The sequence below is a fragment of the Haliotis cracherodii genome, unplaced genomic scaffold (genome assembly GCF_022045235.1).
Source record: "Haliotis cracherodii isolate W230 unplaced genomic scaffold, xgHalCrac1.p SCAF_20, whole genome shotgun sequence".
Lineage (NCBI taxonomy): Eukaryota > Metazoa > Mollusca > Gastropoda > Lepetellida > Haliotidae > Haliotis > Haliotis cracherodii.
Window position 1 is genome coordinate 18,653,432 of NW_027266276.1, and position 26,881 is coordinate 18,680,312.

A 26,881-nucleotide genomic window follows, 5' to 3' on the forward strand; every position below is an offset into this window, starting at 1 on the left:
TTACTGTGTCTGAGTGGGGTATTCATGTTAAACTGCGGCATGGTATCTCAGTGGCCTTCACTATAAATCGGCATCAGTCCAGACTAGTACAAGCAGCCACATACACATACATGCATGCACATTGCTACATAAGTGCTATAATCTTGGACCCAATTAAACCCGTTAAACCCCATTTCACCTCACCTCATGCTGTGCAACCCCACATAGCAAATTCCTCTTCAGGAAATATCCTCTGAGCATCACAGGAAGATAATTTGATCATGCCAAGGGAGGTATCAATATTTTTATATCTTAAGAAGTTGTTACTGGAAACACAAATTATTGAGGACCATGGCCTTTGACGTTTTTAACTGAGGAAAATTACAGTGTTTTCCACAAAACTTTGATCCATGAGAATTTTATATGGTGTGTTTCTATTTTGAGCCATCCAAACAATAACTGTAAGGAATGTTTAACACTATTTATGAGGGAAATTATTTGCTGATTATTCTTACTGGGTCAAAGAAATTTGCTGATTTTGTCATATGTAGTGTAATCTTTTGTACAGTTATTCATTTTAATACATATTTTTTTTGTCTATACACATGACTCTGATGTACCACATTACATGCTCTCTGTAAGTGGCTCTTCTCTTTCCAAGATTGTTTTGGTCAAGGACATAAATGTTGTCATTTCTTTATAATGACTCATGTACAGAATAAATTGTGGACATATACTTTGTTGTTATGTGTTTTTGATTGTTCTGGTTTTCCCAGATCGAGTGGATTCGAGGGTGGATTAGCTCGTCTGTAGAGACTTTTTAGTCTACATCTATGAAGTCACCATTAGGTACGGCCTTTCATAAGACTAAGAACAGTGTCCCGAACCTTTATTCTGCTCACCTCTGCTTTGGGTATTTGGTTCGAACATCCTTCCTATGGAATATTGTCGATCGTTCCTCTTCTCCTCTTGGTTTCCTTCATGCACTTAAATGTATTTGATAACCTTGACAAAGCGTTAAAAGAGTTACCAAACCTAGCACTGCATGGTCCATGTGTTTTGTTTGAAGAATCGGTGTCTTTCCAGGATAGATATTAAGTTGTCCATGGTTTCACTTATAAATTTACAGCTACACGGTCGCTCTATAAGAACGATGACATGACCAATCTCTTGCTGTTTCGTTTGAGTAACATATCGGGATTGTCAACACTGGTTGATCATGTGTTTTTCTTGCTCACGAGTTCATGGCTTTTAGACACCAGACCGTTTTAAATTTTTAAACAAATTCAAAATTACAGTGTTGAGATCAAGCTTACTCGTGTATATCTCAAGGTTGTAGTCTATACAGGCTACAGTATCTGCAGCCCACCACCCAACTGTGGGATAAAGTGTGACTTTAATAGGGTAAGTTTGAAAATTTGGAAATTTTAGTATAAATTGTATTATTCTTGCAAATCCTCCACCTATTTTACATCTTTGCCATAAATCCTGTATTTTGGCTTCAGTCACACTTACACAATTACACACAATTAGTTGTTCCCGAATAGCACCATAGCAACCCAAGCTATGAAGTGCGTAATGGAGGGAAACCTCACTTCTTTCCTGTGTGTGCTAGAGTCCACACCTATTGTTATAGTTGTAACTATCTAGCACTTGGTTTGTAGTCACATTTAATCTAAGATTGTTCCATGGTTTTCTGATAAAACAGATATATGTCATATTAAGAGCTGCTAATTTTAGTGACGATCGTACTCATGTAAGTATTCCTAGATCTTATTATATAGAGATATACAGGTTTGTGGAACTCATTTAGGAGTTATATCATCTTAGGCCTGTACTTCAAATGACAGAAAATTCACAATCTAAAATGCCAAAGTACGGAGGATGTCAAGCTCCTACATCATCTGTACATATCCACCAGACATTGCCATGGTTGAGTTATGCTGGCAAGGTGGGGAGACAAGGTGTCTGAAAGTCTACTGAAGCTGATACAGGATGACTGGCTTCCCTAACCTCCACTGAAGCGGAAGTGGTATAGAACACATGATTCTCCACTTCCGGACCATCAAGTTTTGGACGATGACTTTATGAAGCTAGTACGCAACCCTAATAATAAAGTCACGTTACCTGCTTCACAGATTAAGGACCTGTCTATGAGGTCCAGACATTTAATAGACATTGGTGCATATATCAACTGGTTTGTCCCCGGAATCAGGAACATCATTCCACTGTTGCAAACGTCATATGACAGCAAATCTGGAGAGATCAATCTAGCTGTCAATGCCAAAGTGTTCCTTGGATCAGAAAGACTCGTCATATAAACAGCCACCTAAGAAGTTGTTCCCTCCAGGTAGGATTAGTTCGAACCGAGTCAATATCAGTCTTCTCAGGATTTGTTTCGGCAGCCCGACTACAAGAAACGAGGATCCTATCGCTGGGGCAAGTCCAGGGACAGAGGTGAACGCAGGTTCTGACCCTTTCCGCCGTTATAGACCCGTTAGACCTGGTTACGTCTATGGACTGGGATTACACCTACTGTCTTTCAACATAATGCTGACTCCAAGGCCAGTGGGAGGATGTCTTCCGTTTTATGCCGAAAAGTTGGAAGCAGATTACGCCTGACCGCTGGGTCCAAGACATCGTGGCTCATGGATACAAAAACTGCATTTCAATAGACATCCCATCCTGACATCTCAGGCCGTCAGCCGCAGATTCATTTAGTCAGAGCCAAGCTAGCAGCAGCAGATCCCCAGTATTCTTTGTTCCAAAGAAGAATTCGCCCAACATGAGGTTGATAATAGACTTAACGTTCCTCAACAAATCATTCCTGGTACCTTCTCCAAAGTTCCAGATGGAATCCATATGGAAGTTGTGGTCGACTTTGAGGGTAGGAAATGGGTTCATCAGCCTCGACCTGCAATCAGTGGTCGACTCTATGAGTTCTAGGTCTTACCATTCGGGATATCAATAGCCCCTTGGCTGTTTACCATGATTACAGCAGCAGTCATTAGGTTGCCCACCTTCACATAGTACAAAAGCAAGGCTACCTGGACACTTTTCTGGCAGCAGACCAGGAAGAAGCTCAGTTATACCAGAACATGCTATTTCTGGTTCAGCTTATGACCTACCTAGGCCTCCTAGTCAATTCCTCCAAGTCCGAGACCACTCCATTCAAGACATCGTATACATCGGAGCATTAAGGGACTCACAGAGGGCATGTGATGCACAGCATTCCTCTGACTTCTCCGACGCCCAGACACCATCTGTTACAGACGCGTCAGATTCAGGATGGGGAGCCCATATGGACAATCTTATGGTACAAGGATCTTGGAACACCGGAGAGAGGATCCTACATATCAACTGTAGGGAGATGAAGGCCATTTATTACGCCATACTGTCATGGAAAATACGTCTCTCCCAATTGTACATCCTCATACTCATAGCCACCATAGTAGTGGCATTCATTCTGAATCAATGAGGAGCCAGATCCAGTTCTTTGAGGATGGAGACTTCACGATTGTTTGCTTTGGCAGCCTCCATCAGTTGTCGGATGGAAGCGAAACATATTCCAGGGAAGCTGAACATCCTTGCTGATAGCCTTTCCCACCAGGGGGGAATAGTGGCAACAGAATGGACACTACATCCCGAGATCTTTGCTTGGATAACCACGTTATGGGACACACCGCATCTTGATCTCCTTGCCACCTGCCTAAACCATCAACTTCCAGTTTATGTCAGTCCAGTTCCCAATCCAATGGCTCTCCAGATCGATGCACTATCGATGGGTTGGACGGGTCTCTTGGCATACACATTCCCACCATGGTCTTTCCTTGTCAGTGTCATCTACAAGGTGGAGGAGACGGATTGCATGATAATCTTGATAGCACCAATCTGGCTCAGCAGAGCATGGCTCCCCAGATTATTAAGTCTATTAATGGAAGAACATCTCTGGTTACCTCTCCGTTGAGATCTGTCACGACAACCTAGGTCAAACATTTTCTACGACAATCTGCCCAAACTACATCTAACCGCCTGGAAGTTATCACACAAAAGATACAGACATCCAGGTACTCTGGACTTGCCTCTGGAGCTGTGGCAAAATCATGGTGATCTTCATCCTCCCTTATATATGACAATAGATTGGATAAGTTTGTTCAATAGGGAAGACGACAAGGGATTATAACTAATACAATCCCCATTCCTATGGTTGCAGATTTCTACAATAAGTTCCGACATAGGACGATAGAAGGTTACTGATGGGCACTTCACCCTGTACTTCAACATGATGAACTCTCAATTGGAAACCATCCCATTCTAGGTGGCCCAGTCGTCTAAGGCGCCGCGTTTCGCTGTGCAGAGTTGCGTCCCTTGGACACCCCAGAAACCTATGATTGTGGGTTCGAATCCCGGTTTGCCCCAATTGTGTTTCTAGGTTTGTCAGCACCATACCCGTGCTCATGGGTTTCACCGGAGTGGTAAACATCTGAGACCTGCATCACTTTGGGCTTTCCTCCCACATTAAGCTGACTTGCTGTGATATAACTGGAATACTGTTAAAAGCGGCGTTAAACCCAACTCACTCACTCACCCATCCCATTCTAAACAGACTAATGAGATCCTTCCTGCTGGAAGATGTTCGCACGCCTCGTATCCTCCCCAAGTGGAACCTATCTGTTATCGGCACTTTTAACAGAACCTTATGAACACCTGGCTAAGGCCACCTTACTCCAAAGATCCAGAAAAGCCTCCTTCCTCCTAGCCATGGCGACAGCAGCAAGAGTTTCAAAACACTGTGCTTTGGGACTATTCTAGTCTCACCCATGATTAACATTGGACCTCAATTACTCTGAGATCGCTCCCAGATTTTGTAGCCAAAATCAGTCTTCCACCATGGGACCGTTGGGCCATAGACACTTACCATTCCTGTCTTGGGGCCGACAGTGGATCACCCAGAGAGACTTCTATGTCCCATCAGAGTTCTGGGCTACAGACCCACATAAGACACCATCGAAGAAGACTATTCATATCCTGCAAGCCTCTTTCCAAGAAGTACATCACCAACGGGCTCGCTTATGTCTACTGTTGCACTGATGCCGGAAGCATCAGAGGGTTTGAGAACCCGATGTGATGTCAGTGCTGGAAATAGTGTCACAAATCCATTTTTAACAGGAAATGACGTCATTTGGCAGAAATAGACCAGAAATGATGTCATTAACTATCAAGATCAGCAAATATAACAGTATTCTAATAAAGGTATCATGTATTTGATTGATTCTTGAGGCTTTCTGATTTTCAAGTCCTCAAGAGAAATTTCAGAGGAAATTGTCTCGGGTCAGGATTAGAATCAGTGATTAGGTTTCCAGAAGAGGACAAGGCCTATATGGGGTGCAATATTTGTACAAGTATCACTTGTAGACCAACTTGTAGTTTCATGATTCAAATAAAACTGTTTTCTATATAAAATCTCTTTCCCCCCCCCCCCCCCCCTCCCCGGCTACGGCACTGGAGGATTACTGTCAGTTACACTGGGAGGTTCTAGAGGCAGATTCCGCGGGGTCACTCTGGTATATTCTGGCAAAGATGTCATATAGAGGTAGAGGAACAATAGTTATCATTGTTAATAATTCTAAGAATGCTACATCAATTACATCAGAAGTACTCCCACCCACCTCCCCAATTCATCTACCTCTAGTGGTTAGATGTCGGACGTCACAGCTTTGGTTGCTATAGTGCTATTGGAGAACAACTAATTATGTGTAATTGACAGTGAAGAGAACGTCTGTTGAAAATGTGGGTGACTGAAGTTAAAATACAGGATTTATGGCAAAGATGTAATAGAGGTAGTATTCTTAGAATTATTAACAATGATGACTATTGTTCAATATTTATATACTTATCCTGTCTCAGACATAAGAGACACCCAACCATCCCCTCAACTCAATTCCTCTAGCCTGATAGCTCTGCGAGAGAGAATGAGTTGGCAGAGGTATGCACGTGGTCATTTCAAGCAGGCTTGCCGTGCACAGGAAACACACAATTGATCTAGCATCTGGACGTACCCATAAAGACGCAGGGGGTGTTCGGGAGAATGTTTTTATTTTAGAAGCTTGAAACATGAAAGAATAAATACTAAATGTATGACAGGTTAAGTATATAAATATACAATTTATACTAAAATTTTCAATGAATATTGGGGAGCAAGCTTTTTATGACTAATTTCCTGTTTGGGTACAATAAACCTATACCACACAATGCATGTCAGAGATTAATTCCTTGAGTTGACAACTGAAAGAATCCTCTGTTTTTCCTAATTTCGGGCATAAGTGAACAATTAAGAAACAAATGCGCAGACAGAAAAGCCCTGTTATGCAATATATACTGAACCGCAAAATCCACTCAGATCGGAAAACGTTCATTCGTTATTGAATTGTTACCACATGCTAAGAATGACAAGAAATCAGCAACACCAAGCCCATGGACGATTGCAAGCTGAACAAACCACCTGGCAAGGAGCCAATGCATTTCAAGTCCACGTAAGGACCATATACAGGCTCCAGTAACACTACCAGACCACCAAAATTACAGATGACCGACCATGTAGTGGAAGACCAAGGGTCACCACCTGACGTCAGGATCGTCAGATTGTGTGACAGCATTTTCAAGATCGTTTTGTTACTGATGCGGAAACTGCTCGACAGACCATGGGGACACACCAGCGACACATAGCGCAGACACATCTACTGTCACAGGCCACACCGAGGACCCATTCTGACACCAAGTCATTGCAGGGACTGTCTTCGCCGGGAAGAGTCCTCTTCTCAGACGAGCCGTTACTGTATCTCAGCAGCAGATGGCAGAGAGAGAGTCTGGCGACGCCATGGGGAACGTTATTCGAATGCATGTGTTGTTGAGAGAGATTCGTGGGGTTGTCTGAGCATCATGGTATTGGGTTGAATAGGTCTTGCACAGAGGGTCGGCCCTGTGGTCTTCCAGAACATCAGTCCAGGGAGAGGCAATGGTGTCACAGCAGCTTGGTACATTGATCAAGTCTTGAGACCACTGTGTACTCATAGGTTTCTGCCATGGGAGGCGTGACAATTACCATATATATTTGTGTGTAATACGCACCCTAACTATGGGCAATTAAATCCTGGAAAAGAATATCTCTTTAGTATCATTTCAGATGTATGACTGTCATGATCTGTCATTGGAAATAGAATATCAACAAATCATATTGAATTATGCAAGTTAATCCTGTTGTTACACTATCTGGTAATAAAAATGTGTTCACTGTGTATCTGACCTTATGTTTGTCATCTATTGTATTAATTTTATCAAAAATTTCATTCAATAATGTTTACCTAAATTTCGGTGAAATAGTTTGTCCCTCCAATACTTACAACTTCCGTTTTCCATCATTCCATAGTGTCTGCATTACCTCATACAGTGACAAGTATGTTACTTATTAACAGGGGCGGTCAGGTAACCTAGTGGTTAAAGCGTTCGCTCGTTACCCCGAAGACCCGGGTTGGAATCCCGACATGGGTACAATGTGTGAAGCCCATTTTTGGTGTCCCCCACCATGATATTGCTGGAATATTGCTAAAAGCGGCGTAAAACCAAACTCACTCACTCACTCACTCACTCACTACTTATTAACATGCTGATTAATTAAAAACAAGGCGTAAATTTTAGGACATTTGCATATATTATCTTCAGAACAAATTTTCATTCAAATGCTGGATATATCGATTGTTGAACTGATGACCTGTCGACAGAATAAGAACAAACACATTTTGCGAAAAAATATTACAAGTTAATTTTACGAATGAGTAGCTGAAACAAATTAGTGATAATAAATATGAATCATTATTATCACAGAAAAATAAAGGTAAGTGTTGTGATTGATGCTTATACATCAGTGGATTAAACTACTGGTAATTTTCGGTCATACCATTCCATTGGTTGTCTTCCAATGTATGGCCACACACACTTTCTGGGGAAAAGGAGTAACATTTAGTTCTCGTGTATAATAATAATTTTGGAGTATAAAAATTGTGAAAATGAATAAATGCGGTAACACTTATCAGAGGTGTGATAAATATGTTATAAAAACTACAAGTTGTATGACTTTTATGATATGGAGGCATTGATGGCAGAGTGGGTTAGATCACTGACTTTGTGTGCTGGCAATTAGATGCCTTATTCTGGGAGTAAGAGTTCAAATTTTTATGTTTACATGATCCCTGAATCAATGATAACACTCCTCTGATCCTCCTTACTATCCAACAATATATAGGCCACAAAATATACTTTGATAATCTGTTTGTTTGAACACTGTTTGCTGAAAAAAGTTTAGAATATTTGTTTTTGAGTATTTGATTGATATTTTCTAGGAAAAGAAATATTCTTTCTTTGCAATTCAAAGGTACGAAATATCTTGCAAATTTTGAAAATGACTCGTATACAATTGGAGCATCCCTGGTGCAGGTCTTGTCGAATGAAAATTGTTGAAATTCCTATTTAAGACATATTTTACATTGTTAAAAAAGTAATTTTATGTTGTGTTCGTGTGTAGATGTAAATTTAGGACATTTGAATATTTTGTCTTCAGAAAATGGTTATAAGTTAAGTTCAGTTGGGTAGTTGTAATAGTTTCATTCAAAAGCTGGATATATGATTCCAAGATAATTGGGACTATATTATAATATGCAGTTCACTCAGTCATTGTTGATTTTGGTTTAGGTCTAATCATGCATGGTTCATGTTTTTTATTTGTAAAATATTTAGCCGTATGATATGTTTATTTGATCAGCGAGTCTGTATATGTCCTTCTGTTCTTATCAGTGACCTATTCCCATATGGAAACAAGATGCCCGCAGCCAATATCCCAGTTGGACCAGCAGGACCAGTACCAAGGTGAGAGAACCCATTTGATAACACACAGTCAATCCTCATGAATATGAGCCCATGATTACAGGCATTATTTACAGTTTATAATGTTATAAATATTGTTATCAAGCTATGACAGTGTGCATGTTGCTTCTTTTCTGCAATATACATAACACTGAGTGAAACCTTTCGACTGATACACACCAGAAGTCTGTCACCAATTTAAAGTTAACTGCCCATGATCATCCTCTTGGTCTAGATTGTCAATCTTGTCAATTGGGAAGCACTCTTACTGCATCTATGTCTGTTACATCAACATTTCCAGTGGAATGCTTGGATGGCAGTTATCACCAACCATGTCTGTCACTCCATCAGAAATGGAGTCAGCTGTGTTTTTTCCAGTTCATTCATCATCACAGAATGTTGTTGCCAACATCTCTGGCTGTGTCTCAGTGTTTCCAATTGCTGCATCTTCCCAGGCAGATGGTTTTCTCCAGTACAGCTGTTTTAACATCATCTGCCGTGGTCAGCCAAGTGGGGTTTTGCCCATCACCTTCTGTGGTGCTAGTGCCAACTCCTAGGTCTCCACTACCACTCTCTGTTCCAGGTCTAACCCTTTCGCCTTCTGTGAAGGTGGTGCTTGCACCTGCTTGTCACGTGGTACTTGTGTCTGCTTCCACTTCAGGTTGTTCATCTATGCTTTAAGTGTTTTCAACTGGCATGATGCCTCTTCTTTCATTCATGTCTTGGTTCCACTTTATCATGCTGTAGCATCTGGTGGGATGTATTTGCCTGTGGTTGGTTCACCCCTACTCTGCACTATGGCATTTATGGCTGTGATGGCATATGGTTGTATTTACAGCTTGCAGGTCACAAATCAAACGAGGTTAAGCAAACTTGAACGTGGAGAGTAATTGGATGGGTGAACGCATACAGCTGATTGATTTCTTGAGAGTTTCTAGGGCTTCAGTCCATCTCAACTCTGAAGTCTCATGAGGCAAATGACTTTGTTCGAAATATGCCTCAGTTCACCCAGCAGTGAATGGGTAGGATGAGATGTATTGTGACTGTAAACTTTCCAGCACCCCACATGCAGCTTGGGTTGTGTATTCTCTGGTGAGTTGAGAATGAAATCAATTGCACACTGATCCATTGACCAGGGTAGTACTGGCGTAGCTCTTTGAGCATGCTCCTGTGTGGTGTGGAAATAAAGTGTGATACAAGGGTGCAATATAAATGTGCAATTTTATCTACTTATCACACAGAGGATCTGGCATCGACTTGAAATTGTTCTACTGCACCTCATGATGAGTCTACATCTCCAGCAGGGTAGCCTAGGGGTAAAGCTTTTGCTCATCACGCTGAAGGCCCGGGTTCGATTTCCCTCATGGGTACAATTTGTGAAGCCCATTTCTGGAGTCTCCTGTCGTGATACTTGCTGGAATATTGCTCAAAATGGCGTAAAAACCATACTCACTCACTCAAGCAGGTCCTTGCCATGCCTTCCTGTCACCCATAGAACCCCTGTGGAACACCTCTGCTTTTTCCTCCATATTTGTCGTTAACCGTGCCTGTAGGTCTCCAATCTCCTGGACCAACCAAGAAACTGTCTCTACGATCCTTTGGATCCTAGTTTCAAAATATGTGAACATGAAATTTGGCTGACCATCCCCCTTAGCATCTGCAGTCTGAGAATGCCAGGGTAACTTGGTTGACTGCTTGCATTGTTCTGCCAAGAAATAAAAAAGCGGGGATAGGGACCCCTTCAGCATAAAAACATGGGGTCATTTTCAAAACGTATGGGGCCACACTCCGAGAGATCATTAAAATACCCCTTAAAATCTGATGTGCAGGTTATTGATGCTACATCCCCATCCACAGGTAATGTTAGCAATACATGAATGTTTCCCACAGCTTCTTTCTCAGATGTAATATGTTATGTATTGCTGCATCTACATCCAATGTCATATATTTAGTCTCAACAGCTTGTTTGTGATCACCGTTAGCATGTCTCTTCAAGGTACTCGTTCCAAAATATATACCATCTGGTTATAAAAATTGTTTACATTAATTTTAGAGAAATTGTGTGGGAAGTGATCGTTAGATCGCACAACCCACTGTTACAAGTAATATTTGTTGCAATTTGACTATTATGTCAACATACCATTTTCGCAATCGAAATACATGTAGCCCGGGAAATCCCTAGGGTGACAGGTCAAATTTTTCTATATGTAAGGGGCATTTATGGAAGGAACTACCGCAATCTGAGTGGGCGGAGGAGCTTATAAGAGTAATCTCGACAGGTCAATATGATGTTATGTTAACACAAAAATTTCACTGGTTAATGCATAAATGGGTGACGACATATAAACACCCACCCTCGTGGGCTGTTTGACAACAAGGACGTAAGTTTTAATGGTAATAAAGATAGCAATCAAACGATTCCAAGACTTTTCAACATTTGCGTAGGTCTTTGGTTTCAATGTGTTTTGGCAGAGTCACACTTGTCCGAAAGCTTCTCAGGCTGAAGTCACTCCGTGGGTTCCGTGACCCAGATTTTAATTCCCTGTTAATTTCTTTTGTGGAATGCCAAGTATCATTTGCATAAGGCCATCCATATTTTTTATATGTGTGTTTCTCATCTCTGACCTCAACCAACAAGAGAATGGGCAGACAAAATAAAATGTCAAATTTACGAAAAAAAATGTCATTTTAAACAAAAAAGTTCTTTAATGGCATATTTTATAAAATTTTAAAACCCTTGGTACAAATCTATAAATTATTTATGACGCGAGTTGCTGTGCTTCAAAATCAAATTTTTAATAAACAGCTGAAGAAATATAATGTTGACCTTGTTCTTTTATGATGGTCCAATGGTAGATTGTACTAGTAAGTAGATTGGTGCACTATTTTTCACAGCAACAGGAAGAAATTAGATACAGACATTTGTTTATTATTTCACGTCGGAATTAATGGATCAGTGTCACAGCTGTTCACATTGCTTTTGTCAACTATGGGTAACACTGCACAGGCAATCGTGGTTAGGGAATGGAGCCCCACCAGGTTGCAGAAAATCATCAATTCTAAAACAGTGCTACAAATACTTCTGGACTGACCTGAATAGACAAAGTGTATGGAGAGATCCTAAATACTTGAAGAAATGGATATCAAAGGTAGCAGCAGATGAAGGTTTGGTGTGGACAAAATGGGAAGTGATGCCAGATTGTCTTAAAACTTGTGCACGAATGTGGATCTGATGGTTTTGTTTGTGAATTATGTGAAAGATAACCATAATTAAGATTTTCTTGGAATGTGTGCATTGGATTTTTCCTTTATTGTGAGTACAATATTATCAAGATAGGTCTAATTTCTGTCAAAACATCTAGTTATATTTCTCTATGGTTATGTGAATTGTTATGTTGATCTGCTGACCTATTCCTATGTTGTTGTCAGGCTAAGAAATATTGACTCAACTGGTGTTTCAAATTAGGCTTCTTCCTAAACACTATTTGAAAATTTGTGCAATAATATAAGTTTTGGAAACACAATCTGATTATTGTGTGACATAACTGTTGAATGCAAGTGACCAAAACTAAACATATAAACTACCCAAATATATGTCATTTTCGGATTGAACTGAAACAATCTTGTCGCTAATGCTTGTGTAACTAATGTTAATGCTTGTGTAACTAATGTCAATTTCATAATTATGTATCATTACTGTTAACTTACTGAAACTGTTGTGCTGCTGTTCTGCAGTAAATATATACACCACTAATGCATCAAATGTGTCACATGTACACATGACACTGTGCTTTGCTATTCAAAGCACAACCCTAAATAAGCTCTGAACCATTGTGTTTGAGGCAGACACTAAAAAAACAACCGATTCGATTTTTTATGATAACACTGCATTTTTCCTCAACCTTTGGCAGTGCCTGGTCTCGTACTGAGGTATCTGTGAAAGTTCCCGCCAATTCTCCCATCTGGCGGTGTATGCTCAACGTTGGCTAAACGATTCCAGAGAGAGGCCTTAGTACTCTCATTGAATTTGTGTCTTGTGGTGTCTGGTAGACATGAGCTGTACCAAACATGAAGAGCTTCAGACTTTCAAGATTGGTTATACATTTTACGAGGCACCTCGCTTCATCATCACCGCCTTTCATCATCTCCTTGATATAAGAACAGGAGCACCTGTGCGGTATCGTATCTTGGTGTTTGGTTGAGGAGCGCATTTTTTTAGTCTTTAATTAGGTCACACCTTGGTGGTTGTCGAGGGCTTGGTTCGTTGACCTCAAAAACCTTGCAAAAGACGATCCATTACCCAGCACAGAGTGGTCGAATCTAGTCATCCACTCTTACAGTAAAGTTCTATACGGCATGGACAGCAAAGGCCATTGCCTTGGTACATCGTCTCTCTACCAGCAGGCTGGTTATAAGATAACAAGTGGCGATCATTTGAAACCATTTGTAAGGCAAAGAATCAAGATCCCATGATAGCATTACCTCAATTCTTAGCTAAATACCTCCAACATATGCGTACAAAGAGACACTTGAAAGGTAACACCATGACAACGTATTTGGAAGCGCTTAATTCAGTTTTGGCCATTCCAGCGAATCGCCAAATGACTAAGGTCCTGGACCTACAGGCCCTACAGTGCTCTTTCAGGCTTGAGGATCACAAGGCCAAATTTCGTCCCCCTGGGTGGGATTTGAATGTGGTATATCGATGTTTGCGCAGACCCCCCTTCAAGCCACTCAACGCATCCTCATTTTATCACCAAGAAAACTATACTTCTCTTGGCTTTGGCCAATGTGGTGCGGGTGAGTAAATTATATGCATTTGGCGTAACAAGTGTCCGTTTTGAGCATGGTATGCAGGGGTACGCCTCAGGTTGTGCTAGGATTTCATAGCGAAAAATCAACTACCAGGACAACCCAACCGGCCCTTCACCCTTCCACCAATCTCTATGATTGTTGGGGTCAAAGATGAGGGAGAACTCCTCTTGTGTCCTGTACATGCACTATGAGTTTTCATCCACCTCTCCAAAACTAGGCGTGGTTCACGGAAACGGATCAGAGCGGTAGCCTCAACCAGGGCTCTTCATAGCAACTGTTCTATTAGAGCAATCATGAAAGGATCTTTTTGGATGTCCGACACGTTTTTTGCCAGGCATTATCTTTGTGATGTGGCACTTGAAGATGTTAAAGCATTCGTAACTTTGGCCCTCTGGTAGTAGCCTAGCAGGTAATCAACCCCAAATAATGAACTCTTCCTGTCTGGAGCAATTTTTACCCATCCCGCCCTGTACTGACTACAACACGCCCGATGGGAGGACTTTTCAACTTTGGCTTGGCAATACAGTACATACAGATTTTAGCTTATGCCAATCTTCTATTTTACTGGTAGTTAACTTGGACTTATCCTCAATTCTTGTGTTGTTTCTGTAAATAAGATTAAACAAGCCCGACGGTCCGGCATCATGTGATTTTTTAGAGTTTCTTTTCACATCTGAAGGTTTACCCACCGCCAAACTGTCAGATAGAGATGCATTAAGGAGTAATGCAGCATAGGTAAAAAATTTAGTAAAATCTAAATATTTTTTTACATTTGTATACTTATCCTGCATTACTACTTCTCAGGACCCACCTGTCGCAGACTTGCCTCCCTGCTATAGCTTCAGAAAAATCGTTTGCTCAGGTGAAGAGAGTATGGTAATATGAATTGGTTGTGACATCATGATCTGTCACGTGCCAGCAAAAAGTAGACTTGATATGGAAAAACTTCTTTTTCTCACCCAGGACCATCGCGAGGCCCTGTCTTTCTTTCTCGTAAGGTAGGCAGTCAATGCATAATGCAGAATAAGTATACAAATGTATATAAATATGTAGATTTTACTTATTTTTATGAGTGTTACAATAACACAGGTTGTTATGAATTGGGGATAATGATAGGAGGATGTTTCGTGGTTACATTAACTGGGTCCTCTTGTCCTGGTGCATCATCTCACCAATCCATGAACCCAGCATTGACATCGCCATCCTCCTGGTTTCTACACAAAGTCAAGCTAATGGTTGTTGAAACAGACAAGTGAACATACCCATGAAGTACGAAAGCAGGGAATATGCAGTTGTATGTATGCCTGTGGAATAATTGTACACTGTTGTAGCAAGATAGTTATAATTAACATATATTACGTGCTAAGTCTGCTGTGACAGGTCCTATCTTTTCTGGATGATTGAAGTTAGGGGGAAGATCTCTGAATTGGTGACCTGAGCTTTCATGATGTTCTCATTGGAGCTGTTTTCACTCTGTGGTGTGGATATCAAATTGCACAGTCATAGCAGACTTTATAATACACAGATTACTTAGATTCCTGTTATTTTACAAGATTTGTTTCTGTATAATTTGTTGTACCATTATATGCTCGAAGGCAGATGTATAGAAGGACTGAACATGATGATAGTGACTGCCATTTTGCAGTTAGATGTGAAAGCAAATTCAGTTGTTTTTGTTTTTGCAAAAATAAATGGCTTATTTTATATGTATATTCCAAATGGATTCCTTGGTTTGTCCAGATACAAGCGTGAAGAAGAACTTGAATATTTCATGACAAAGAAATACAACAGTCTTGGTGCCAAGATTACAGCCAAGACAGCAACTCTGAACAACCTTGTAACAAACCAAGATCTCAGGCTCATTTGATCACACACATATTGTCTGCTTACCTCCTGAATATTTTTTGTGAAGTTATTAAATTCAGTATGAATATATTTTTTTATTGTAGACCTGGAATTTCATTCATCATAAATCTGTTGAAGTAAATATGAAGGATCATTGTCCATTTGTTCAAAAATAACTGATATTGTTTTTCTATTCCTCATTTATTGGAAGCAGTGTTTGTTTCTTAGAATGAAGTCAGCAGTAAATAATTTAATACAGGAAATAACAAAGAAAGACAGATCGACTTCAGTATTTAATTTGCACAAGTAAGAATGTATTACTGGGACAAGCCACTGAACAGATCTGTGATATTCATTCCTTCCTTTCTATTCATTTGGGTCATTCTTTATGTTCATGTGTACACACTGTACAGGCACAGATGATATAATCGCTCACGTACCTAATTAATTATATTCCCTGCAAACACTTCACTAGGATCAGATAAGGTTTAACATTTTCGGTCCATGATATTGTATTGGAAATAATTTCTAGGTTTAGTAAGAATTTCTTGGTTTGATTTGTACATTCATTAATTGGTTCTAAAGAGAGTGAATGGATCTGTTATATCCTATATTTTTTAGCAATGTGATATAAAGTTTTACCTCTTCTCTCAAACACCTTGGGACCAGAGAAATAGTTCAACTTATCCCAGGTTCGACCCTCTTACTTAACCAGCAGACAACATTAAGTGAATGTACCACATCATGCATGTTATGGATGTAGACATTAAGAAATAAAAACAGAAGCATTTGTCATATCTACTTTTATCTATCTATATGCATTTTCCTCACATCACTGGATTATCAATACATCATGTAATAACATCAGGTAATAAAATACATTTCCCTGATTTGCTATTTTTAATGATATTGCAATCTAGAATGATACACAATACACATGGAAGAAGATTATCTCACCGCTAATATTCAAGCATACTAACTGAATGTGTTGCTTTTAATTAGTTACAGACTTAACTTTAATTTGGTACATGTTAAAATAAGTGATATATAGTAACAGTTTGCCAGGACAGGACTGAGTTCCACACAACCTGAGATTTAATAAAGCTTTATTGTTTGTTGATAATGGAGTTGTTTACCCCACTGATTGTAATGTACTTGTCAATCACATAACTATCAGTCTACCAAATAAACAATTTGTGGTACACTTTGTGTTCTTTGAGTATGTAAGTTATTGAAAATACAGTGACACCTCTAACTCGAGAGAGAAAAAAGTCAGGGGTTTGATCTTCGGACACGTGTCAACATTAAAATGGGGTCGTCCTGGAATGCTAGTCGCTTTGTTCTAATATAATGTTTAGAAAAAGGATTACTGAAATTGATTAAAGGAATAAGGGATTATGTGTGCCTGGTATACTGGGTACCCCCAACACTACTGCAGAATAATTCTGGTTTCAAAAATGTTATGGTCTTATTGACTTCTGGAACTTCTATTTAGGAGGTTCAACTTTCTAGTGAGTCAAAAGCATGTCTGGTTTATAGCCATGTTTAATCAACTAAAGGGGAATAACTCCCAATGATCTACAGTAAAGTGCTGGTACAACAACTAGCTATAATAACTGTGTACATAGCACTCTGGTGGAACATGCTATAATGTAAACACATTAGATATATTGACTTACAGCTACAGAAAACAAGACCCACATATTTGTTTGATTGTATTTTCATTCATTCTATTTTTATTCATTTGGCAACATTACATGGATTACGTTATGATAAATTCAATTACATAATGATACATTCAAATAAGTTATTATACATTGACATACATTATTATACATTCAATAACGTTCAACATTCATTTGTATACAATTACATTCAACATTGCAATACATATTACACTAAAATTTACATTTAGCAATTAATCTTGATAACCAGTCAAATGTGACACTTCGTCAAGGTATCCGACTGCCAGCAGGTCACTGTTCTCAAACCGTTGTTTGTACCTCTGGAGAGTATTGTCCAATTCATGGTATTACTTCTTAGGTTGTCTGGTGCCACCAGATATTAACTGCATCACAATGCATTCCACATCATTCCTGATGTTATGTTAGAGTGATGTTAAGGGCTCTGGCATGGCGGACAATATGAAAGAACAGTCTTTCATATTTTGTGGGTCCTACTATTCAATGTCCGGGAATGTTCATCAGACGTTTAGTGCAGTCAGTCAATAAAACGTCTTTCTTAGTTTGGTAAGATCATGAGAATATCAACTGGCGTACAAATGAATAGAACACACAGCAAAATATATACAAACAAAAAATAAGTACAAGTAACAAGGTAAAAAATATTTAATAGGCTATGAAGGTTTTTTATCCAACAAAGCAGACCTAATGGTTATTACAGACAAATTTGTTTAAAAATTGTTTGTTTGTTTGTTTGTTTGTTGTTGAACGCCACACTCAGCAATATTCCAGCTATATGACGGCGGTCTTTAAATAATCGAGTCTGGACTGGACAATCCAATCAACCAAGTCTGCAAACCTGACTATCCGATCCTGTTAGTCACCTCTTACAAGCATAGTTAGTCGCCCCTTATGGCAAGCATGGGTTGCTGAAAATCAATTCTAACCCGCATAAGTTAAAGTAATCATTACTTATTTACAATAAGATAATTAATCATTAATAATCAGTGTTGATCAGATCTGACTTACTTAATTTCCTACAGTACATGAATTTATTATTTTTAAAATACTATTTTCTTAGAGTGAGCGTCATTGTGGTTATAATCCTCTTGGCGGAAGATGTGCTGCGAGATTCAAATGTACGGTTGAGGATAGCAAGAGACTGGTCCGTCATGCCATTGATTGGGGGACAGTGTTTCTTCCAACAACAGAAGCCACAGCATGCGTAGTCCAAGCAGATGAGTGTGACTTATCCTTTGCACATTCCAGTGGAGCACTTATGAAGTCTGTACTGACAACAGACAGACGCCTGTAGTGGGCCTGACCTCATATCGGCTACACCCCATTTCACCTACGCCCTTATCAAAACAAATTTAGGGTTGACTGCACATCACATAAATGCTACTATACCTTTAGAAAAGTGAACTCTTCCACTAATGAGGTTACTTCATATATTTCAACAACTAAATAAAATAAAATAACATTTTTCGCAAGGGTAAATCACATTTTTTTCCAAATTTCCAAATTTCCAAATCTAGATTCTTTTTGCAAATTTTGCATTTCAGTCCAAAACACAAAAAAGTTGAAGAAAATCAACAAATCTCAGGGATCAAATTTTTTGCAAGGGTAAATCACATTTTTGGAAAAATTCGCTTTTCAGTCAAAAAATCACCAAATCTCAGGGAGGACATTTTTGAAAAGAGAAATCACATTTTTTTTCCAATTTTTGTATTTAAGTCAAAAGTTTTTGAAAAATTCACCAGATCTCATCTACGAAATTTTTCACAAGACAAATCACAATTGTTCCAAATTTGGCATTTTTCAGTCAATTTTCAGACAAAATTTGTTGAAGAATTCACCAAATCTCAGGGATCAAACTTTTCGCAAGTGTTCATCACATTTTTGGAAAATTTCGCTTTTCAGTCAAAAATTGTCGAAAAATTCACCAAATCTCAGGGATGACATTTTTGACAAATGAAATCACATTTTTTTCGAAATTTTGCGTTTCAGTCCAAAACCTAAAATTGTCGAAAAATTCACCAAATCTCAGGGATGAATTTTTGACAAGAGAAATCAATTTTTTTTCCAAAATTTGCATTTCAGTCAAAATGTCCCAGAATTTACCAAATCTCAGGGATGAAAATTTTTAGTAAAGAAATCTAGTCATTTTTTTCAAATTTTGCTTTTCAGTCAAAAATTGTCGAAAAATTAAAAATACAAAGGAAATCACATTTTTGTTTCCAAATCTTTCCATTTCAGTCAAAAATTGTCGCAAAATTCACCAAATCCCCGGGATGAGTTTTTTCACAAGAGAAATCACATTTTTTTTTCAAATTTCATATTTCTGTGAAAAACCAAAAAATTGTCACAAAGTTCACCAAATCTCATTTACAATTTTTTTCGCAAGGGTACATCACATATTTCCGAATTTTGCATTTCAGTCAAAATGTCAAAAATTTTACCAAATCTCGGATAAAATCTTTCACAAGAGAATTCATATTTTTTTCCAAATGTTGCATTTTAGGAAACAATTGTCGAAAACTTCACCAAATCTCAGGGATGAAATATATTCAGAAGAGAAATCACATTTTTTTTCTCCAAATTTTGCATTTCAATCCCAAACCTTGAATTGTCGAAAAATTCACAAAATCCGAGGGATGAAATTGTTTATAAGAAAAATCACATTTTTTTTTAATTTTGCGTTTCAGCCAAAAATTGCCGAAAATTTCGCAAAATCTCAATGATGAAATTTATTCAGAAGAGAAATCACATATTTATTTTTTTTAAATCACCAAATCTCAGGGAGGAAATTTTTTTACAAAAGAAATCTAGATTATTTTCGCAAATTTTGCATTTCAGTCCCACACGAACCATTGTCGAAAACTTCACCAAATCTGAGGGATGAAATTTGTCACAAGAGAAATCTAGATTCTTTTTGCAAATTTTGCATTTCAGTCCAAAACACAAAAAAGTTGAAGAAAATCAACAAATCTCAGGGATCAAATTTTTTGCAAGGGTAAATCACATTTTTGGAAAAATTCGCTTTTCAGTCAAAAAATCACCAAATCTCAGGGAGGACATTTTTGAAAAGAGAAATCTCATTTTTTTTCCAATTTTTGTATTTAAGTCAAAAGTTTTTGAAAAATTCACCAGATCTCATCTACGAAATTTTTCACAAGACAAATCACAATTGTTCCAAATTTGGCATTTTTCAGTCAATTTTCAGACAAAATTTGTTGAAGAATTCACCAAATCTCAGGGATCAAATTTTTCGCAAGGGTTCATCACATTTTTGGAAAATTTCGCTTTTCAGTCAAAAATTGTCGAAAAATTCACCAAATCTCAGGGATGACATTTTTGACAAATGAAATCACATTTTTTTCGAAATTTTGCGTTTCAGTCCAAAACCTAAAATTGTCGAAAAATTCACCAAATCTCAGGGATGAATTTTTGACAAGAGAAATCAAATTTTTTTCCAAAATTTGCATTTCAGTCAAAATGTCCCAGAATTTACCAAATCTCAGGGATGAAAATTTTCAGTAAAGAAATCCAGTCATTTTTTTCAAATTTTGCTTTTCAGTCAAAAATTGTCGAAAAATTAAAAATACAAAGGAAATCACATTTTTGTTTCCAAATCTTTCCATTTCAGTCAAAAATTGTCGCAAAATTCACCAAATCCCCGGGATGAGTTTTTTCACAAGAGAAATCACATTTTTTTTTCAAATTTCATATTTCTGTGAAAAACCAAAAAATTGTCACAAAGTTCACCAAATCTCATTTACAATTTTTTTCGCAAGGGTACATCACATATTTCCGAATTTTGCATTTCAGTCAAAATGTCAAAAATTTTACCAAATCTCGGATAAAATCTTTCACAAGAGAATTCATATTTTTTTCCAAATGTTGCATTTTAGGAAACAATTGTCGAAAACTTCACCAAATCTCAGGGATGAAATATATTCAGAAGAGAAATCACATTTTTTTTCTCCAAATTTTGCATTTCAATCCCAAACCTTGAATTGTCGAAAAATTCACAAAATCCGAGGGATGAAATTGTTTATAAGAAAAATCACATTTTTTTTTAATTTTGCGTTTCAGCCAAAAATTGCCGAAAATTTCGCAAAATCTCAATGATGAAATTTATTCAGAAGAGAAATCACATATTTATTTTTTTAAAATCACCAAATCTCAGGGAGGAAATTTTTTTACAAAAGAAATCTAGATTCTTTTCGCAAATTTTGCATTTCAGTCCCACACGGACCATTGTCGAAAACTTCACCAAATCTGAGGGATGAAATTTGTCACAAGAGAAATCTAGATTCTTTTTGCAAATTTTGCATTTCAGTCCAAAACACAAAAAAGTTGAAGAAAATCAACAAATCTCAGGGATCAAATTTTTTGCAAGGGTAAATCACATTTTTGGAAAAATTCGCTTTTCAGTCAAAAAATCACCAAATCTCAGGGAGGACATTTTTGAAAAGAGAAATCTCATTTTTTTTCCAATTTTTGTATTTAAGTCAAAAGTTTTTGAAAAATTCACCAGATCTCATCTACGAAATTTTTCACAAGACAAATCACAATTGTTCCAAATTTGGCATTTTTCAGTCCATTTTCAGTCAAAATTTGTTGAAGAATTCACCAAATCTCAGGGATCAAATTTTTCGCAAGTGTTCATCACATTTTTGGAAAATTTCGCTTTTCAGTCAAAAATTGTCGAAAAATTCACCAAATCTCAAGGATAACATTTTGTGAGATCGGGGATAACATTTTTCACAAGAGAAATCATATTTTTTTCTAAATTTCATATTTCTGTGAAAAACCAAAAAATTGTCACAAAGTTCACCAAATCTCTTTTACAAATTTTTTCGCAAGGGTACATCACATATTTCCGAATTTTGCATTTCAGTCAAAATGTCAAAAATTTTACCAAATCTCGGATAAAATCTTTCACAAGAGAATTCATATTTTTTTCCAAATGTTGCATTTTAGGAAACAATTGTCGAAAACTTCACCAAATCTCAGGGATGAAATATATTCAGAAGAGAAATCACATTTTTTTTCTCCAAATTTTGCATTTCAATCCCAAACCTTGAATTGTCGAAAAATTCACAAAATCCGAGGGATGAAATTGTTTATAAGAAAAATCACATTTTTTTTTAATTTTGCGTTTCAGCCAAAAATTGCCGAAAATTTCGCAAAATCTCAATGATGAAATTTATTCAGAAGAGAAATCACATATTTATTTTTTTAAAATCACCAAATCTCAGGGAGGAAATTTTTTTACAAAAGAAATCTAGATTCTTTTCGCAAATTTTGCATTTCAGTCCCACACGAACCATTGTCGAAAACTTCACCAAATCTGAGGGATGAAATTTGTCACAAGAGAAATCTAGATTCTTTTTGCAAATTTTGCATTTCAGTCCAAAACACAAAAAAGTTGAAGAAAATCAACAAATCTCAGGGATCAAATTTTTTGCAAGGGTAAATCACATTTTTGGAAAAATTCGCTTTTCAGTCAAAAAATCACCAAATCTCAGGGAGGACATTTTTGAAAAGAGAAATCTCATTTTTTTCCAATTTTTGTATTTAAGTCAAAAGTTTTTGAAAAATTCACCAGATCTCATCTACGAAATTTTTCACAAGACAAATCACAATTGTTCCAAATTTGGCATTTTTCAGTCAATTTTCAGACAAAATTTGTTGAAGAATTCACCAAATCTCAGGGATCAAATTTTTCGCAAGTGTTCATCACATTTTTGGAAAATTTCGCTTTTCAGTCAAAAATTGTCGAAAAATTCACCAAATCTCATGGATAACATTTTGTGAGATCGGGGATAACATTTTTCACAAGAGAAATCATATTTTTTTCTAAATTTCATATTTCTGTGAAAAACCAAAAAATTGTCACAAAGTTCACCAAATCTCTTTTACAAATTTTTTCGCAAGGGTACATCACATATTTCCGAATTTTGCATTTCAGTCAAAATGTCAAAAATTTTACCAAATCTCGGATAAAATCTTTCACAAGAGAATTCATATTTTTTTCCAAATGTTGCATTTTAGGAAACAATTGTCGAAAACTTCACCAAATCTCAGGGATGAAATATATTCAGAAGAGAAATCACATTTTTTTTCTCCAAATTTTGCATTTCAATCCCAAACCTTGAATTGTCGAAAAATTCACAAAATCCGAGGGATGAAATTGTTTATAAGAAAAATCACATTTTTTTTTAATTTTGCGTTTCAGCCAAAAATTGCCGAAAATTTCGCAAAATCTCAATGATGAAATTTATTCAGAAGAGAAATCACATATTTTTTTTTTAAAAATCACCAAATCTCAGGGATGAAATTTTTTTACAAAAGAAATCTAGATTCTTTTCGCAAATTTTGCATTTCAGTCCCACACGAACCATTGTCGAAAACTTCACCAAATCTGAGGGATGAAATTTGTCACAAGAGAAATCTAGATTCTTTTTGCAAATTTTGCATTTCAGTCCAAAACACAAAAAAGTTGAAGAAAATCAACAAATCTCAGGGATCAAATTTTTTGCAAGGGTAAATCACATTTTTGGAAAAATTCGCTTTTCAGTCAAAAAATCACCAAATCTCAGGGAGGACATTTTTGAAAAGAGAAATCTCATTTTTTTCCAATTTTTGTATTTAAGTCAAAAGTTTTTGAAAAATTCACCAAATCTCATCTACGAAATTTTTCACAAGACAAATCACAATTGTTCCAAATTTGGCATTTTTCAGTCCATTTTCAGTCAAAATTTGTTGAAGAATTCACCAAATCTCATTGTTGAAATTTTTAGGAAGGGTAAATCACAATTTTTCCAAATTTTGCATTTCAGTCAAAATGTCCAAAAATTTACCAAATCTCAGGGATGTAATTTTTGACAAGAGAAATAACATTTCTTATCAAAATTTTGCATTTCAGTCCAAACCAAAAAAATGCGTGAAACTCACTAAATTTCAGGGATTAAATTTTCTACAAAGGAAATCACATTTACTTTCCAAATTTTGTGTTTCATTCAAAAATTGTTTTAAAAAAATCATTAAATCTCAGGGATGACATTTTTGACAAGAGACACATTTTTTTATCCAGAACTTGCATTTCATTAAAAAAATTGTCGAAACATTCACCGAATCTCAAGGATAACATTTTGTGAGATCGGGGATAACATTTTTCACAAGAGAAATCATATTTTTTTCTAAATTTCATATTTCTGTGAAAAACAAAAAATTGCCGAAAAATTCACCAAATCTCATTTACGAAATTTTTCGCAAGGGTAAATCACATTTTTTTCCAAATTTGGCATTTCAGTCAAATTGTCGAAAATGTACCAAATCTCAGGGATAAAATTTTCTACAAAGGAAATCACATTTACTTTCCAAATTTTGTATTTCATTCAAAAATTGTTATAAAAAATCATTAAATCTCAGGGATGACATTTTTGAGAAGAGACACATTTTTTTTATCCAGATTTTGCATTTCATTATAAATTGCACAAAGGGCTCACTTCTTAAACTTCAACATTTTGAGCTCAAAATACAATATTTTCAGCTTAAAATACATTTTTGAACATCTGTGGAGACTGTGCAAACGATATGGGGAATATGTATTTTTTATTCGATTTTGTTGATTTTGACAACCCCAGGTCTGGTGACAATGCCCAATTTTGGCAAGAATTTGCTCACTTTTCAAAATTCAACATTTTGAGCTCAAAATAGCAAATTTTGAGCTCCAAACAAGTTTGTGGGGACTACGCTTATATATCGGGAATAAAATATTTTTCTCCTATTTTGATGATTTTGACAACCCGGGGTCTCGTGAAACTGCCCAATTTTGGCAAGAATTGGCTCACTTCTCAAACTTCAAAATTTTGAGCTCAAAAAACACTTTTGAACATCTGTGGAGACTGCGCAAACGATATGGGGAATAAAACAATTTCTCCGATTTTGATGATTTTGACTACTCCGGGTCTGGTGAAACTGCCCAATTTTGGCAAGAATTGGCTCACTTCTAAACTCAAAAGTTTGAGTTCAAAATGCAAAATTTTGAGCTACGATATGGGGAATAAATTTTCTTTTCTCCGATTTTGATGATTTTCACAACCCGGGGTCTGGTGAAAATGCCCAATCTTGGCAAAAATTGGCTCACTTCTAAACGCAAAAGTTTGAGTTCAAAATGCAAAATTTTGAACATCTGTGGGGACTGCGCAAACGATATGGGGAATAAAAAAACTTCTCCGATCTCTATGATTTTGACCGACCCGTTTTTGTAGAAAATGCCTTATTTTGGCAAGAATTGGTTTGCTTCTCAAACTTCAACATTTTGAGCTCCAAATACATGTTTGAACATCTGTGAAGACTGCGCAAACGATATGGGGAATAAAAAAAACTTCTCTGATGTTGATGATTTTGACCACCCCGGGTCTGGTGAAAATGCCCAATTTTCGTAAGAATTGGCTCACTTCTAAACTGAAAAGTTTGAGTTCAAAATGCAAAATTTTGAGCTACAAATACATTTTTGAACATCTGTGGGGACTGCGCAAACGATATGGGGAATTCCTATTTTTTTCCGATTTTGATGATTTTGACCACTCCGGGTCTGGTGAAACTCCCCAACTTTGGCAAGAATTGGCTCACTTCTCAAAATTCAACATTTTGAGCTCCAAATACATGTTTGAACATCTGTGAAGACTGTGCAAACGATATGGGGAATAAAAAAAACATCTCTGATTTTGATGATTTTGACCACCCCGGGTCTGGTGAAAATGCCCAATTTTCGCAAGAATTGGCTCACTTCTCAAAATTCAAAATTTTGAGCTCCAAATACACTTTTGAATATCTGTTGAGACTGATCAAACGATATTGGGAATAAAAATATTTTCTCCGATTTTGATGATTTTGACCACCACGGGTTTGGTGAAAATGCCCAATTTTGGCAAGAATTGGCTCACTTCTCGATTGAAAAGTTTGAGCCCACAATTGAAAATTTTGAGCTCCAAATACATTTTTGAACATCTGTGGAGACTGCGCAAACGATATGGGGAATAAGAAAAATTTTCTCCGATTTTGATAATTTGGACCATCCCGGCTCTTGTGAAACTGCCAAATGTTACGACGTAAATTGTAATAAAAAGGTAAATTGTAATACTTGCAGCAAATTGTAATAATTTTGACGTAAATTGTAATAAAATTTGACGTAAATTGTAATACGCAAATTGTAATAAAAATTGATGTAAATTGTAACAATCTCAACTTGCGGTAAAATGTAATAAATTCTTACGTAAATTGTAATAACCTTATAGGTTTAGTGTCAAAGGCGTTAAATGACTAGAACCTATCCTTGTCAGGGTTGGTACAGGGTTTATCGTACAATCGTCATTAAAGTATGGGTGTGGGGGAGGATTGAGGTCGTTATCGTACATTGTTGTATAATTATATGAATGTAAAAACGCATTGGAATTTCATTTCTATGGTTGTCCAGAAGAGGATTAATTACTAGAATGAACTTAGTTTTCTTATTTATTTGAGAAAAAACTCTTTGTGTTTTGTACTTAATTGTAATATATCCTATTTTCATCCTATTTTCATCATAATTGTTCATATTTAACCTACTGGAATCATATTTCAATTGG

At 37.0% G+C, this 26,881-nt stretch overlaps 1 protein-coding gene across 1 annotated transcript in view; it reads left to right on the forward strand.

Annotated features, from left to right (window-relative positions):
- Nucleotides 1-16,748, forward strand: part of LOC139470382 (cilia- and flagella-associated protein 221-like) — a 219,124-nt gene extending 202,376 nt beyond the window's left edge. The window contains exons 22-23 of the mRNA XM_071252801.1: nucleotides 8,827-8,898; nucleotides 15,451-16,748. Coding sequence (XP_071108902.1) covers nucleotides 8,827-8,898; nucleotides 15,451-15,577 — 199 coding nt within the window. The 3' untranslated portion in view covers nucleotides 15,578-16,748. The remainder of the gene's footprint in view (nucleotides 1-8,826; nucleotides 8,899-15,450) is intronic.
- The last annotated feature ends 10,133 nt before the right edge of the window (nucleotides 16,749-26,881 follow it).